General features: G+C 44.1%; 1 protein-coding gene across 1 annotated transcript; it reads left to right on the top strand.

Annotated features, from left to right (window-relative positions):
• Positions 1-3353: 3353 nt before the first annotated feature.
• On the top strand, positions 3354-4963 carry LOC101286026 (olfactory receptor 4D2). Its single transcript, XM_033431796.1, is given in 3 exon segments — positions 3354-3357; positions 4054-4188; positions 4191-4963. Coding segments are annotated over 3 exon segments (912 nt in total).
• The last annotated feature ends 13627 nt before the right edge of the window (positions 4964-18590 follow it).

The following is an 18590-nucleotide window of genomic DNA, read 5'->3' as shown; positions in this document are numbered from 1 at the left end:
GTGGTTTTAATTTGCATTTCCATGATGATTAGCATTGCTGAGAATCTTTTCATGTACGCGTTGGCCATCTGCATTTCCTCTTTGGAAAAAATGTCTATTAAGTTCTGCCAATTTTTAATTGGTTTTTTTGTTTTATTGATGTTGAGTTGTACGAGCTGTTTATATATGTTGGCTATTAACCCATTATTGGTCCTATCATTTGCAAATATTTTCTCCCATTCAGTAGGTTGTCTTTTCGTTTTATCGAGGGTTTCCTTTGCTCTACAAAAGCTGTGAAGTTTAATTAGGTCCCATTTGTTTATTTATTTTTTATTTTTTGCGGTACGTGGGCCTCTCACTGTTGTGGCCTCTCCCGTTACGGAGCACGAGCTCCAGACGCGCAGGTTTATTGGCCATGGCTTACGGGCCTAGCCGCTCCGCGGCATGTGGGATCTTCCTGGACCAGGGCATGAACCCGTGTCCCCTGCATCAGCAGGCAGACTGTCAACAACTGCACCACCAGGGAAGCCCCCATTTGTTTATTTTTGCTTTTATTTTCTTTACTTTAGGAGACATATCTCAAAAAATATTGTGGCAATTTATGTGAAAGAGTGTTCTGCCTATGTTATAGTATACAGTTGTACATTTATGTCTTTAATCCATTTTGTGTTTATTTTTCTATATAGTGTTAGAGAATATTCTAATTTCATTCTTTTATATGTAGCTATCCAGTTTTCCCAGCACCAATTATTGAAGAGCCTGTCTTTCCTCCATTGTATTGCCTCCTCTGTTGGAGATTAATTGACTATAAGTGCATGGGTTTATTTCTGGCTATCCTGTTCCATTGATCTGTGTGTCTGTTTTTGCGCCCATACCATTCTGTATTGATTACTATAGCTTTGTAGTATAGTCTGGAGTCAGAGTGCATAATTCCTCCAACCCTGATCTTCATTCTCAAGATTGTTTTGGCTATTTGAGGTCTTTTGTGGTTCCATACAAATTTTTAAATTATTTGTTCTAGTACTGTGAAAAATGCCTTTGGTACTTTGATAGGGATTGCATTGAATCTGTAGGTTGCCTTGGGGAGTATGGTCAAATAGCAAGTGTTTCTGAAAGACTTAGAAACTTTTCTTTTTTTGCGGTACGCGGGCCTCTCACTGTTGTGGCCTCTCCTGTTGCAGAGCACAGGCTCGGGACGCGCAGGCTCAGCGGCCATGGCTCACGGGCCCAGCCGCTCTGCGGCATGTGGGATCTTCCTGGACTGGGGCACGAACCCGTGTCCTATGCATCGGCAGGCGGACTCTCAACCACTGCGCCACCAGGGAAGCCCGACTTAGAAACTTTTTAGCAACTCCCATTGTTCCCTTGTCCCCAGCAAGACTCATTCCAGCTCTGCTTCCTGTTCCCAGTCCAATAATTTCTCCCTAAGGATATCCCTTCGTCCCCAGGGTCATGCCGATGAGTTGTGTGTGTGAGGTATGGGCAGAGATCAGAAAGCTGTGAAGCTGCATAGAGAGGACCTCCCAGAAATATGTAAGACCTGAACTCTCTTCCCCCATTCGGGGCTGAAGGAAGGTGAGAGCCTGAGGGTTTCCACACTTCCGAATAGGTCAATAGTAGCTAGGTTCTTGAAAACACCTGCTGGAGGCTGGAGAGAATAAAAAAGTGATATAGACTTGATGGTACTAAGTTTAAAGTTGGAGGAGAGCCTTGGGAAGTAATTGAGGGGATGTGCTTTTAAGCAGCTGCTTTAGGTTGCATGTAAAACCCAGTAATTTTAACAACCAGTTATAGATGTGGCTTTATGAGATAGGGAACATAGGATAAGTAAATTCACTTTAAAAATCTCCACATAATCAATTACCTCCTTAATACATTAACTTGACAATATTTACTGAGCATGTGCTGTATCAGAGTGGCTGTTCCAAGTCCTGGGGTTGCCAAGATATTGAAATTACGATGTAGTAAGTTGAGGAGAGAAGCTGAAAAAATGAATGATGATAAACCTATAGCAGAGTATGTTTTCGATGTTTAAGAACACTGAAAAATGGGGAATTTGTTCTGTATGGGAGAAATGGTGACAGGAATGACAGAGAGGGTGATATTTTAGTGGGCCTTTTCTAGGGTTGAGAAGGTATGAACAGAATTCCAGGGAACCAACATGGAAATAAATAAATATGGAGTGTGTTTAAGACTTTAATCCATCAAAGAGCTAGTGGTTCATCAGAGGCGGAGATACCGATTAGAAAGGCAAATGGAGCTTACGTTTTACAGCCCTGTATGACATGCTGTGTTGCATGCACGTGTACGTGTATCCACCCTGACTTGATCCACAAAGTATTGGATGTGGCTCCTAAGGGGCTCTGGTGAGCATCACTACAAGGATAGAAGTGAGGGGAATGTGATCATTTCAGCATTTAGAAAGGTCTCATGGACAGCTGTGTAGAAAGTGGACTGGAGTGAAAACAAATTGAAGTGAAAAATAAGGGAGTGATCTCTCAGACATAGAGAATAAATGTATGGATACCAAGGGGGGGTGGGATGAATTGGGAGATTGGGATTGAAATATATACACTGCTGTGTATAAAATAGATAACTGGTGGGAACCTACTGTGTAGCACAGGAAACTCTACTTGGTGCTCTGTGGTGACCTAGATGGGAGGGAAATCCAGGAAAGAGGAAATATGTGTATACGTATGGCTGATTCACTTTGCTGTACAGTGGAAACTAACACAACATTGTAAAGCAACTGTACTCCAACAAAAATTAATTAAAAAAAATAAGGGAGTGGTCTCTGATAGATAATGGATTGCATGAGGTCAGAGTGGGAGATGAGACGAGGCAGGGGGAGTGGGGAGGGCACTTAACCCTCACCTGTCACCTCTATCTCTCAACCTCTATGTCCTTCTTCCCCTTTGTTCCCATTCCCTCCCCTGCCCACCATCTTTCCATCTCTTCTTCCTTCACTCATTCTATTCCCCCATTTTCCTTCCTTATAATTTCCTTCCTCCTTTAATTCTTCATCTATTTCCATTTCTTCTCCTTCAATATTTTTTTCTCTTCTACTCTTGGATTCAATAACATCTTCTGAAATTGCTGTCCTTTCAGAAGAGCTCTAAGTCTCCTCCAAACAATATATTCATCATCTATTTCTTCACTAATGATAGTTACCCCTCTGCCTCTTGTCTCCACCTCTGATCTGGGGAGCCTCACCTAGTAAGGGACCACCTACTGTGAAGGATGGAAAGAAATGGAATGCCCCAGATGTCCAGCTGTATCCAGAGGCTCCCCTGCATGGACCTGCACACGCAATAGCTTTTCACCCACTCAGCAGTTAACACCAGCTATTTATTAAGTACTGACTATGAGCAAGGATGGGTACTGCAGGGCACAAATAAATTATGAATCAAGACTTATGTCTCTAGCATATTATGAATTGTGGAGGAAAAATATAGACACATGAAAAATTCATTAACATTATGATGTGCTAACTGTTGTATGAAAAATGTTTGGTACAAAAATGTATTAGAGACTGGAAAGGGGAGGAGGTCTTTAGAGCAGGAGACTACACAGAGGAGAGTGATTACCATTTATTATTCCAGGCACTGTTCTAGGAACCTTATGTGTTATTTTATTTAATCCCCTAGACAATTTCTATAAAGAAAACATTTTCCTTATAGATGTGGAAACTGAGATTAAGAGAGATTAAGTAACTAGCTCAAGGCCAAATCTCAAGGAAATAGAGGCTTTGAAATTTGACTGCAGGTCCGTTGGACTCCAAGAGCCTTCCCACCACTATATTACACTGAATCTTGGAAAGGCAGGTTGCATGTGTCTCTGGATGGCTTTAAGATATCTCAAGAATGTGTATTCCAGCACCAACTAGTGAACTCTCCAGAGACAAGGCCATTTAATCAGAACTGGTATTACGATCTGCACATAAATTTCCATCAGCTAGACCTGGACACTGAAAGCACTAAATGGGCAAGTAGTGACTTCATGCATCTCTGTCTGTGGTTTGTGTTGTTTAGGTGTATGGAGAAAACACAGTGGAATCAGGGAACCTCACGTGAGTATCAGAATTTGTCTTTCTGGGGCTCTCACAGACTCAGGAGCTCCAGCTCTTCTTGTTTCTGGTGTTCCTGTTTGTCTCCACCTCCACTGTCATGGGAAACCTCCTCATCATGGTCACAGTGACCTTTGATTCCCACTCCAAACACCCATGTATTTTCTGTTCTGAAATCTGGCTGTGTTAGAGCTCTGTTTCTCCACAGTCACTGCCCCAAAGACGGTGGTGGACCTCCTTGCTGAGAAGAAGGCCATCTCCTATCAGGGCTGCATGGCCCAGATCTTCTCCTTCCACTCTGTGGGAGGGTCCATGGTTTTCTTCCTCTCATTTATGGCCTATGATTGCCTTGTTGCCATCTCTCAGCCCCTCCACTATGTCACCATCATGAACACTCAGAGCTGTGTGGGGCTGGTGGTGACTAACTGGGTGGGAGGCTTCATCCATTCCATTTCCCAACTGACTCTGATGATCCCCCTGCCCTTCTGTGGCCCCAGTGTCCTAAATAATTTCTACTGTGATGTTCCACAAGTGCTGAGACTTGGCAGCACGGACACTTCCCTCCTGGAGTTCCTTATCATTTCCAATAGTGGGGTGCTGGTCCTCATCTGGTTCCTCCTTCTGCTGACCTCCTACTCAGCGATCCTGGTGATCCTGAGGTCTCATTCAGGGCAAGTGAGGAGGAAGACAGCTTCTACCTGCACCACTCACATCGTCGTGGTGTCTATGGTCTTTGTTCCAAGCATTTACCTCTACACCCAGCCCTTTACCTCCTTCTCCATTGACAAGGCTGTATCCATTAGCCAAACTGTCATGACCCCCATGCTCAAACCCATGATCTACACCCTGAGAAACAAGGAGATGCAGGCAGCAGTGAAAAGATTAAGGAGGTACCAGCTGGTTTATAAAAGGGAGTGACAGTGGGCGGATCACTTCTCTTTGGCTTTGTTTTCTATTTATAAGGTGGAGTGACAGCCACTGTTTACTGCTTCATAGCTTTGGAAATGTTGTGAAGTTCATCTTAGAACTTAATAATTTTGAAATTAAGCAACTCAGTTTTTTAGGAAAAAGGAAAATATCTTTATTTTTTGTGTGTGTGAAGGTTGATTTGAACACTTCTATGACAGTAAGATATGTTCCCTTGGAAATATGTTGGAAAGCCACACTCTCCTTTATGCCTCTGGTGGACAGTTTTCCCTTAGGATGACAGCATTTCCCCAGAAGAGCCGTTCTGTTTTCTGCCTTTTGATCTCTTTTCCCGATAACCCTTTTGTTCTTTGTCCAGAGTGATAGAGAAAGTGCAGAACTTGGAGACTTGGCCCTAAACTGGGAGCCTTTGTCCCATTACTTACCAAACTAGTAACCTTGAATGAGCCACCTGACCTCTCTTGCATTCATGGATTCTTCCTCACCAAACTAGCATAAAACAATATCTGTCTCAATAATCTCACTTTTGTTATAAGATTCAAATTTTAAAAATGTGTAAGAATATTTTGTAAACCATGGAAACTACGTAAGGATTATTGTTGTCATTATTCCTGACATTTATTCTTCCATCAGTTGAGTAGTGTTTTGGAAGTAGGGCAGATATTCCTAAGTGCAGTGACGGAGGCATGGAGAGGGTGGGGGCTGAACTCCAAAGGGGTCATGCAACATGCCCCAGGGTGAAACTGAGACTAGAGAGTGACATAAATTCAGGGGCATGCAGACACTATCAAACTCTTAGAGGAAAACATAGGCAGAACACTCTATGACATAAATCACAGCAAGATCCTTTTTGACCCACCTCCTAGAGAAATGGAAATAAAAACAAAAATAAACAAACGGGACCTAATGAAACTTAAAAGCTTTTGCATAGCAAAGGAAACCATAAACAAGATGAAAAGACAACCCTCAGAATGGGAGAAAATATTTGCAAATGAAACAACTGACAAAGGGTTAATCTCCAAAATTTACAAGCAGCTCATGCAGCTCAATATCAAAAAAAACCAAACAACCCAATCCGACACAGGTGGAAGTCTGCGAGGGCAGAACCCAGGGCACGCAGATCCAATAGTGCCTGGTTCAGGTTCTTCTCCCTAATAATGGCGACTTCGACAGCGTCCTGGGTTTTATTCCACTCATCTTGAGAAGGCTTCTGCACATCCTGGTAGAGGGCGCGGCCGCAGCACTGGTTTTGCATTTTCAAGAGACACTGGGCGTCCTCACGTTTCTCCTCGGCCAATTGGTGAAAAAGGTGGCCCACACCATCCAGAGTCCCATTGTTGCTGTTGAAATAGAAGCTCAAACAGAGCCACGTGGAGGACAGGCTCTTGGTGCTCCAGCCAGGCATCAGGGCTGTGCCACTGAGGTGGAACAGCCAAGTTCAGGACACTGGTCCACAAGAGACCTCCCAGCTCCACGTAATATCAAATGGTGAAAATCTCCCAGAGATTTCCATCTCAACGCCAAGACCCAGCTCCACTCAACAACCAGCAAAATACAGTGCAGGACACCCTATTCCAAACAAACAACTAGCAAGACAGGAACACAACCCCACCCATTAGCACAGAGGCTGCCTAAAATCATAATAAACCACAGACACCCCAAAACACACCTCCAGACATGGACCTGCCCACCAGAAAGACAAGATCCAGCCTCATCCAGAACATGGGCACCAGTCCCCACCACCAGGAAGCCTACACAACCCACTGAACCAACCTTAGCCACTGGGGACAGACACAAAAAACAACAGAAACTACGAACGTGCAGCCTGCAAAAAGGAGACCCCAAACACAGTAAGTTAAGTAAAATGAGAAGACAGAGAAAAACACAGTGGATGAAGGAGCAAGGCAAAAACCCAGCTAACAAATGAAGAGGAAATAGGCAGTCTACCTGAAAAAGAATTCAGAATAATGATAGTAAAGATGATACAAAATCTTGGAAATAGAATGAAGAAAATACAAGAAACGTTTAACAAGGACCTAGAAGAACTAAAGAGCAAACAAACAGTGATGAACAACACAATAAATGAAATTAAAAATTTTCCAGAAGGGATCAATAGCAGAATAACTGAGGCAGAAGAACGGATAAGTGACCTAGAAGATAAAATAGTGGAAATAACTACTGCAGAGAAGAATAAAGAAAAAAGAATGAAAAGAATTCAGGACAGTCTCAGAGACCTCTTGGACAACATTAAGTGCACCAACATTTGAATTATAGGGGTCCCAGAAGAAGAAGAGAAAAAGAAAGGGACTGAGAAAATATTTGAAGAGATTATAGTTGAAAACTTCCCTAACATGGGAAAGGAAATAGTTAATCAAGTCCAGGAAGCACAGAGAGTCCCATACAGGATAAATCCAAGGAGAAACACGCCAAGACACATATTAATCAAACTATCAAAAATTAAATACAAAGATCAAGTATTAAAAGCAGCAAGGGAAAAATAACACAAAAGGGAATCCCCATAAGGTTAACAGCTGATCTTTCAGCAGAAACTCTGCAAGCCAGAAGGGAGTGGCAGGACATAATTAAAGTGATGATGGACAAAAATCCACAACCAAGATTACTCTACCCAACAAGGATCTCATTCAGATTTGACAGAGAAATTAAAAGCTTTACAGACAAGCAAAAGCTAAGAGAATTCAGCACCACCAAACCAGCTTTACAACAAAGACTAAAGGAACTTCTCTAGGCAGGAAACACAAGAGAAGGAAAAGACCTACAATAATAAACCCAAAACAATTAAGAAAATGGTAATAGGAACATACATATTGATAATTACCTTAAACGTAAATGGATTAAATGCTCCAACCAAAAGACACAGACTGGCTGAATGGATACAAAAACAAGACCCATATATATGCTGTCTACAAGAAACCCACTTCAGGCCTAGGGACACATATAGACTGAAAGTGAGGGGATGGAAAAAGATATTCCATGCAAATGGAAATCATAGCAATTCTCATATCAGACAAAATAGACTTTAAAACAAAGACTGTTACAAGAGACAAAGAAGGACACTACTAATGATCAAGGGATCAATCCAAGAAGAAGATATAACAATTGTAAATATTTATGCCCCTAACAAAGAAGCACCTCGATACATAAGGCAAACACTAACAGCCATAAAAGGGGAAATCAACAGTAACACAATCATAGTAGGGGAATCTAACACCCCACTTTCACCAATGGACAGATCATCCAAAATGAAAATAAATAAGGAAACACAAGCTTTAAATGATACATTAAACAAGATGGACTTAATTGATATTTATAGGACATTCCATTCAAAAACAACACAATACACATTCTTCTCAAGTGCTCATGGAACATTCTCCAGGATAGATCATATGTTGGGTCACAAATCAAGCCTTGGTTATTTAAGAAAATTGAAATTGTATCAAGTATCTTTTCTGACCACAACGCTATGAGACTAGATATCAATTACAGGAAAAAGTCTGTAAGAAATACAAACACATGGAGGCTAAACAACACACTACTTAATAACCAAGAAATCACTGAAGAAATCAAAGAGGAAATTAAAAAATATCTAGAAACAAATGACAATGAAAACACAATGACCCCAAACCTATGGGATGCAGGAAAAGCAGTTCTAAGAGGGAAGTTTACAGCAATACAATCCTACCTTAAGAAACAAGAAACATCTCAAATAAACAACCTAACCTTACACCTAAAGCAATTAGAGAAAGAAGAACAAAAAAACCCCAAAGTTAGTGAAGGAAAGAAATCATAAAGATCAGATCAGAAATAAATGAAAAAGAAATGAAGGAAATGATAACAAAGATCAATAAAACTAAAAGCTGGTTCTTTGAGAAGATAAACAAAATTGATAAACCATTAGCCAGACTCACCAAGAAAAAAAGGGAGAAGACTCAAATCAATAGAATTAGAAATGAAAAAGGAGAAGTAACAACTGACACTGCAGAAATACAAAGGATCATGAGAGATTACTACAAGCAACTATATGCAAATAAAAGGGACAACCTGGAAAAAATGAACAAATTCTTAGAAATGCACAACCTTCTGGGACTGAACCAGGAAGAAATAGAAAATATGAACAGACCAATCACAAGCACTGAAATTGAAACTGTGATTAAAAATCTTCCAACAAACAAAAATCCAGGACCAAATGGCTTCACAGGAGAATTCTATCAAACACTTAAAGAAGAGCTAACACCTATACTTCTCAAACTCTTCCAAATATAGCAGAGGGAGGAACACTCCCAAACTCATTCTACGAGGCCACCACCACTCTGATATCAAAACCAGACAAAGTTGTCAAAAAGAAGGAAAACTACAGGCCAATATCACTGATGAACGTAGATGCAAAAATCCTCAACAAAATACTAGCAAACGGAATCCAACAGCACATTAAAAGGATCATACATTATGATCAACTGGGGTTTATCCCAGGAATGCAAGGATTCTTCAATATACACAAATCAATCAACGTGATACACCATATTAACAAACTGAAGGAGAAAAACCATATGATCATCTCAATAGATGCAGAGAAAGCTTTTGACAAAATTCACCACGCATTTATGATAAAAACCCTCCAGAAAGTAGGCATAGAGGGAACTTTCCTCAACATAATAGAGGCCGTATATGACAAATCCACAGCCAACATCATCCTCAGTGGTGAAAAACTGAAACCATTTCCACTAAGATCAGGAACAAGACAAGGTTGCTCACTCTCACCACTCTTATTCAACATAGTTTTGGAAGTTTTAGCCACAGCAATCAGAGAAGAAAAAGAAATAAAAGACCATCTTATTATTTCTGGCTTCTCTTTCTGTATCTCAGATTAAATTTACTTATCCCTTCTCATTCTGGTCTCTATCACCTATTACCCTTTTTGGATAATTTTTCAGAAATATTTTCTGAAATATATCAGTCATTTTTCTGAAATATATAAATACACAAATATATACACATAGACATTATGTTTATATACTTAACAACTTATTATTTTTGTTACATATATTTTCTGTTTTATATATGTACATTATCACATGCATATGCATACATTGTAGTTCATTAATTCTCTTCATCTAATGTCTAATCCACCTGCTTAATTTTTAATCATATTTTTAATTGAATAGGTCATATTTGGTTATTTTACAAATCTAATATTTTCTGAAATTATGTTGGTCTTCCTGTATCTTTCAATACCACTTTAAGTCTGTAAACATTTTACACATTAAAAACGTTTTATATAGTGAAAAAAAGAAAGAAAGAAAGAAAAGGAATCCAAATTGGAAAAGAAGAAGTAAAGCTGTCACTGTTTGCAGATGACATGATACTATGCATAGAGAATCCTAAAGATGCTACTAGAAAACTACTAGAGCTAATCAATGAATTTGGTAAAGTAGCAGGATACAAAATTAATGCACAGAAATCTCTGGCATTCCTATACACTAATGATGAAAAATCGGAAAGTGAAATTAAGAAAACACTCCCATTTACCACTGCAACAAAAAAAATAAAATATCTAGGAATAAACCTACCAAAGGAGACAAAAGACCTATTGCAGAAAATTATAAGACACTGATGAAAGAAATCAAAGATGATACAAATAGATGGAGAGATATACCATGTTCTTGGATTTGAAGACCAAACATTGTGAAAATGACTATACTACCCAAAGCAATCTACAGATTCAGTGCAACCCCTATCAAACTACCAATGGCATTTTTCACAAAACGAGAACAAAAAATTTCACAATTTGTATGGAAACACAAAAGACCCGAATAGCCAAAGCAATCTTGAGAAACAAAAACGGAGCTGGAGGAATCAGGCTCCCTGACTTCAGGCTATACTACAAAGCTACAGTAATCAAGACAGTATGGTACTGGCACAAAAACAGAAGTATAGATCAGTGGAACAGGGTAGAAAGCCCAGAGATAAACCCACGCAATATGGTCACCTTATCTTTGATAAAGGAGGCAAGAATATACAGTGGAGGAAAGACAACCTCTTCAATAAGTGGTGCTTGGAAAACTGGCCAGCTACATGTAAAAGAATGAAATTAAAACACTCCCTAACACCATACACAAAAATAAACTCAAAATGGATTAAAGACCTATATGTAAGGCCAGACACCATCAAACTCTTAGAGGAAAACATAGGCAGAACACTCTATGACATAAATCACAGCAAGATCCTTTTTGACCCACCTCCTAGAGAAATGGAAATAAAAACAAAAATAAACAAATGGGACCTAATGAAACTTAAAAGCTTTTGCACAACAAAGGAAACCATAAAAAAGACAACCCTCAGAATGGAAGAAAATATTTGAAAATGAAGCAACGGACAAAGGATTAATCTCCAAAACATACAACCAACTCATGCAAGTCAATATCAAAAACACAAACAACCCAATCCAAAAATAGGCAGAAGACCTAAATAGACATTTCTCCAAAGAAGACATACAGATTGCCAACAAACAAATGAAAGAATGCTCAACATCATTAATCATTAGAGAAATGCAAATCAAAACTACAATGAGATAACATCTCACACCAGTCAGAACAGCCATCATCAAAAAATCTAGAAACAATAAATGCTGGAGAGGGTGTGGAGAAAAGGGAACCCTCTTGCACTGTTGGTGGGAATGTAAATTGATACAGCCACTATGGAGAACAGTATGGAGGTTCCTTATAAAACTAAAAATAGAACTGCCATACGACCCAGCAATCCCACTATGGGGCATATACCCTGAGAAAACCATAATTCAAAAAGAGTCACGTACCACAATGTTCATTGCAGCTCTATTTACAATAGCCGGGACAGGGAAGCAACCTAAGTGTCCATCGACAGATGAATGGATGAAGAAGATGTGACACATATATACAGTGGAATATTACTCAGCCATGAAAATAAATGAAACTGAGTTATTTGTAGTGAGGTGGATGGACCTAGAGTCTGTCATACAGAGTGAAGTAAGTCAGAAAGAGAAAAACAAATACCGTATGCTAACACATATATATGGAATCTAAAAAAAAAAATGGTCATGAAGAACCTAGGGGAAGACGGGAATAAAGACACAGACCTACTAGAGAATGGACTTGAGGACACAGGGAGGGGGAAGGGTAAGCTGAGACAAAGTGAGAGTGTCATGGACATATATACACTACCAAATGTAAAATAGCTAGTGGGAAGCAGCTGTATAGCACAGGGAGATTAGCTCGGTGCTTTGTGACCACCTAGAGGGATGGGATAGGGAGGGTGGCAGGGAGGGAGACGTAAGAGGGAAGAGATATGGGGATATATGTATATGTAGAGCTGATTCACTTTGTTATGAAGCAGAAACTAACACACCATTGTAACCAATTATACTCCAATAAAGACGTTAAAAAAAAAATTCAGGGCCATGTCTGCAAGACTCTGACTACTTACTGCTATCCCCCCACCCCCCCCCATTTTCAGACTCAACACTTCTTGCAAACAGGAATGGGAATATCCACTCATTTCCTCATTCATTTATTCATATTTGTAAATATTCCAGCATTCATTTGGGGCTTAATGCATTACTTATCCATAGAAAGTGCTCTATAATGGTTTGTTGATTATCTATCTCTATATATACCCCCCATTCCCCTTCCTCTTTCCCTCTCTCCCTCCCGACATTGATTTCTGCCAGTTTAGTCTTCCTTACATCCATCTGGGAATTTCCCCCCAATTCACTGGTGTGCCTTGCTTGCTCTTTGCCTGGACCTCCATGCCACACACCCATCATTTCTCTCCTCCACTATCACACTGGGGCTTTGGGGTTAAGCAGAGTTGAAGAGAAGAAATAGGCTATGGTTAGAGTTGCAAGGGGCTGCAAACCCAACAAGTTTAAATAAAAAGAGGGTGTTTATTTTAAGGATATAAAGCTCTTCTTGAAATAAAGTGAAATTTGGTATTACGGGAATAAGCAACTGTCAGGTCTGACACAGCAGCTGGTCCCTCCTTCTCCCCCTCTCCATTCATCAGTCCCTGCCTATGCAGTCGCCTTGTACATGGCTCACATGGGAGCCTCTGCCCCAAAACCTGACCTTTTCATGCTCCTTCATCAGTCAGCTAGGTCAGTGTCTCTGGATTCAAATTCCAAAGTTCTATGAGAATAATCTGATTGGCTGAGGTTGGACCACATATCCCATGTGGCTGAGGGATGTGCAGGTCGTGTGACATAAGTGTGGCCATCCAAGCCCACCCCTTCAGCAGGGATTGTGGGTGAGGGTTGTCCCCAGAGAAGGAGCGTGTAGGTGGACAGACTCCCCCCAAACATGTCTGGCATGAAAGGAACAAGTAACACACCTCTTCATTGGCACTATCCAGGAAACTTGTCATTAGTTATATCTAGACATTCATGTTTTTATTCATTCATTAAGTATTTATTGTGTCTACAATTTACTCCTTCTGTCCTACTTTGTTCTTTTTACCCCTAGGTTCTTGGAAAAGTTCCTGAGTTTGTTTTGTCTGAACCAAAGAAAGAAAGGACAGGAGCCTGAGGAAGCAGGGCATTCTGAGAGGACACAGGTGGCTGTGGCAGTGGCTGACCCAGGAGGAGCCATCCGCTGTTTCTGAGGGAGCTGGAATAGAGAGAGAGCTAAAAGCAGGAGAAGAGGCAGCTGGGGCACCCAAGGGCAATGACGCCTGCCTGGATGTCTACCTATGGCCGTGTCTCCTACACTGCATTGACACAGGGACATACCAAGGACAGGGCAGAGGGTGCCTGTACAGGCCATAAGGGTTTTCTTTTTCTCTGTTGAGTTTTAAAACAACAGGAGGTGCTTTTATAATTGCTATGCTCACTAAATAATGTCAGTGCTAAAATACTCCTCCCTGCCAGGTGGGTTGCTCCCTACTCTTCATAAACCTGGTACGTGTGTGTGTGTGTGAGAGAGAGACAGACAGACAGACAGGATTCGAGAAAGTGGGAGAATTAGAATTAGAGAGGGAAGAGCAGAGGCCTTATGAGGGAGGAGTGTGAGCGGTTGGAAGAGGGGATCACGTGCTCCCTTAGATTCTGCACAGGTGTAAATAAAGCAGCAAGGCTGTGGGGTGGCCGCTGAGGTGAAGGCTTGGGGGAGGGAGGAGGGTAAGCTGCAGCCTGTCTTCTATGACAGAGAATGTGCCCCAGGAGTCCCCGTATAGCTCTCCCAAGAACCTGGACACGGGGCCATGGGCCTTGGGCTAACCCCGCAGTGCGAACAGACAGAGAAGCCACGATGGCCAGGAGGCCTGCTGCTTTGCACTGGGAACTCTCATGGGGAAAGGACATATTGTCTCCGCTTCTCATCCTCCCCACCTCAATACCAGACGGGAGGGGCTGGAAAGAGGAAGGAAGAAATGTGAGGAGATACACAAGTAACAAATGGACAAATAAATAAATAAGATAATTTCATAGAATAAAAGCTATGAAGGAAATGCAGGGGGTAGTGTGACTGATAGGATGGGCAGCATTGTAAAATGTGGCTGGTGACGCAATCTCTGAGGAGGGGCTAATTCGGCAAAGACCTGGGCAATGAGAAGGAGACAGTCAGACAAAGATCCAGGTGACGGGCAAGCATTCCAGAAAGAAGAAACAGCTCGTGCAGAGGTCCTGGAGGTTAGAATGAACTTTTTGCCCAGAGGAAAAAGAAAAGGGGACAGTGTAACTGGAGTGTTATGAACAAAAATGATCTTGGTAGGAGGTGAGGCCTGAGGTGTTATGTTAGTTATCTACTACTGCCTAACAAGTCAACCTCAAACCTAACAGCTTAAAACAAAGCGATCATGTATCATCTGTCACAGGTTCTGTGGGCCAGGAATTCTGGCAGGGCATGGGGGAGACAGCTCATCCCTGCTTCCAGATGTCTGGAGCCTCAGCTGGAAGACTCAAAGGCCAGGGATGGAATCGTTTGCACTTTCACTCACTTACGTCTGGCTGTTCATGTTGGTGTCAACTGGATGCCTAGGTGAGGCTATTGACTAGTTTCTCCATGTGGCCTGGGACTCCTCACAACATGGTAGTTTCCAAGGACAAGTGTCCTAAGAGAGAGAAGGAGGTGGGAGCTGAATTCTTTCTACATCTAGCCTCAGACATCCCATAGCATCACTTCTACCACGTTCTATTAGACAGAAGTGAGCATTCAAGGGAGGGGAATTAGACTCCATCTTTTAGATGAGGAGACTCAAAGAATTTGTGGGCATACCTTTAAATTACCACCGATGTTGATAGGAACCAGATCATGAAAGCGTTTGAATTTTATTCTAACTGCAATGAAAGTCTTTGGAGGGTTTGGGTGTAGAAGGGAGTAGTGGCATGATATAACTTATAATTTAAAGAGGTCGTGTTGGCTGCTAGGCAGAGAATGGTTACAGAGGTCAAACCTGGCGGAGTGGGTTAAGAAGTCGACTTGGATTCAACTTCAAGTTCTCGCACTCATCAGCCGTTACCTTGGGCAAGTCTCCTAACAGTGGAGGGTAGGAGTATGCGTTTACATTTACATGGATTTACGTAGAGGTTTTTCCTCCTTCAGACCTACAGGGGCGTGTGTTTCATGCCTTGCCTCTGTTAGATGCCTGTTTTTGTTCACCACCGTAGCCCTAGCACCCAGGGCAGGCCCTGGATTGTAAAGGCTGTCCATAAATTTTTGTTGAAAGCACAACCAAACAAATAATATTGTAAAACCCCGCATTAGTCCTTGAAGACAGTATCCACCAACCCAATAAGCCTTTAGTAACTGGGAGGAGTATCGGGGGAGCACCTGACTCCGTCTCTTCTGGGATAATCCTGTACCCATTCTGGATGTGAGGCCTGATTCCATTCAGAACCATTATCACTGCCTAGATAGACACAAAGAGAGCCAAGAGCCCAGCACAAGTGGCAGACCCAGGACAGCCCACTCTGGCATCCAGTCGTGGTGCATTCATGGGACGACGTGCCTTCCAGGGACGAGGGGGGAGGAGCAGGGCAGAGCCTTATTCCCTCCCGTGAGCATCTCAGAAGACTGTATTGGGGGCGTAGGACAGCAAGAGGGGCGAGAGAGAGGAACCCTCACTTAGCACAAAGGGCTCTGGCTAGTGGACTTTCTGTCCTTGACACTGGACGCTGGCTCCAGCCACCTCCAGGGCTGCCAAGGGGCTGGGACCACAGACCCGCAGACGCATCACCTCACCAGTGAGAAGCTGAAGAGGCTGTGGCTGGCGGGACGGGGATAAAACCCGCACGATCGTTCAAGTCTTTGTTTGCATTTCTGAACCTTCTAAATGGTAAGCGCCCCACGCAAGAGACTATTGCATTCAACAGGGGGTCTAAATTCCTACCGCTTTCAGGCATTCATTCCTTCTGGATGCATTGAGGTGCCAGGAGGCAAAAATGGATGCGTGTGGGCTCTTTCTGGTGGAGAAACTGCGCAGCAGTCCCTCTCAGGCTCTGGGACCCCGCCCACCCCCCTTGCTCCAGACTGGCTCCCATCCCCGTGCTGCAGCGGCCACCCTAGAGGTGGGGAGCTGAGGAGAGACAATCGGAGCAGCCAGGGCGGCCTGTCAGGCCCTCCTCCAGTCCCACCCGTGGGGCAACCTTCTCAGGCCTGAGGCACCTGCCAGCCTGTGTGGAGGCTTCTCTCATCAGGTCACACCCATGCCCTTGGGAGCCTGGGGCAGAAGGAAGCAGCTTGTAGAGTCAGACCCAGGCTGAGATCCCTTCCTGGCTCCAAGATGGTGACACCTTCTTTCCTCTGTACCCCAACAATAAAACTGAGGTCCCGGGCGGTAGCAGCTGCCTCGTAGGGGTGTTGTGAGCACTCAGATGAGTGCAGTAAAGCACAGAGCACAGGCTGGCGAGCAGCAAGGACTATGGACCACCCCGAGCCAGCCGCAGTGCCCCCCGCCCCTGCTGGAACCCGCACCTCCCGGCCTGTTACCCTGCAAGCAGCAGTGCCCGGCGGCTCATATGTCCCACTGAGTCCTCTCACTCATGACGTCGCTCAGGCAAAACACAGTCTGCCGGTTGTGCAAGCCCACGGTCCTCCTCCCCTAGCCCCGCGCCTGCCCCTGGGAGTCCCCAGTCTGATGGAGGAGGTGAGGTACAGCTCTCAGGTAAGGCCAAGGCAGGCGGGAGGGGAAGGGATGGCCCTCAGCTGCCCCCACCCCCAGCCTGGACCTGCACATCTCAAGTGCTCACCAGGGACCACCCCTGCCTCCTGAACATCCCTGCCCTTCGCTGATTTTACCAGCTGATCAGAGAGGTCAAGCAGCCAGGGTGGCACTGGGCTCCCAGGCCAGCTGGCCAAAGCCCCATGGTGTTTTTCCCGGCTTCCCAAAAAACAGAACACTCTGAGCTGCCTCCCTCTGGGAGCCCTCAGCTCCGGTGCATACCCATACACACAGGACTACACGTTCACACACCCTTGGCCTGCCCCGGCCTCTGGCCCGGGGTGCAGCCGCTGTCGTTTGAGCCAAGCCCCTTAGTCTCCCTGCAGACCTCAGTGTTCTTGTTATGAGAACAGAGCCAAGCGCCCCATTCCCAGGCACCCCTGGGAACAGGAGCAGGCCCTGGGCCCCGCTCCACTGCAGCTGTCCCCACGGGGGCCGTTGGAGCTGAGCAGATAAAGAGATCCAATCAGGCCTGTGGCCAGCAGCTCCACCGTGGCTGGCAGACGGTTCTTGTGAAAGCAGTTGCAGAATCTTGAGGTTTCAAGATGGCCAGAGGAGGGCAGGAAGGAAGTTTCTTTGGTATTGGCAGCTGAAAGATGCCAGGGTTGGAAGGCTCCCTCGCGGTCCAGGGTCTGGGCGTCAGCCTGGTAGGGCCAGGCCTGCAACAGTATCCACTGACCCAGGGCTTGCCTGGCCCTGACCAGAGGCACAGGTCCTAATAGATGTACAGGCACAAATCCACCCCCTGACCCGAGAGCTGTGACAGGCGAGGCCGTAGATGTGTCCATTCCACACATATGTATTAAAGCCCTGCCAGGCGGTGGGTTAGAGGCTGAGGCTACAGTGAGCAACAGAGCAGGTATGTATCTTCTCTGTGTGGCTCTCACAGACCTGCAGGGAGCTGGGGCTTAATAAAATTCAAGCACAGAAATACATGTATAATCACAGCTCTGCTAAGCTCTAGGAACGCAGCTGCAAGAGTAAGGAACAGGAAGACCTGGCCACCCGAGTCATGGCCAATGGGACCGGGACAATAAAAGCTCCGTGTGGATGGGGCCTGGAGGGTCAGCAGGAGTCACCAGGCACAAAGGAGAGGGGCCTTTTTGGTTGAGACCCATCGCACGTGGCGGGAGGCCTGTCTCAGGAGTCGATGCCAGCGGGGGCAGAGGAACAGAGAGAGGAGACGGAACTCTGGAGAAAGGGGGTGGCTCACCCAGTCTGGCTCCTTAGGAGACGCTGCTTGGAGGGCCAAGATGAGTCCCAGAGGGGACAGCATGCTGGGACCAGTGTGCCAAGTCCCCCAGGGCCTCATACTCCCATGGTCACCAGGGAGGGAGCTGGTGGAACACAGTTGAGGAGCTGGCTGGTCAGGGCCCCAGTCCCCAGGTGTTCCCAACCCTTCTTATGGCCCCCT

Source organism: Orcinus orca, chromosome 19, assembly GCF_937001465.1.
Source record: "Orcinus orca chromosome 19, mOrcOrc1.1, whole genome shotgun sequence".
NCBI lineage: Eukaryota > Metazoa > Chordata > Mammalia > Artiodactyla > Delphinidae > Orcinus > Orcinus orca.
Note: the sequence above shows the minus strand (reverse complement) of the source record. Positions and strands in the feature narration are given on the sequence as shown.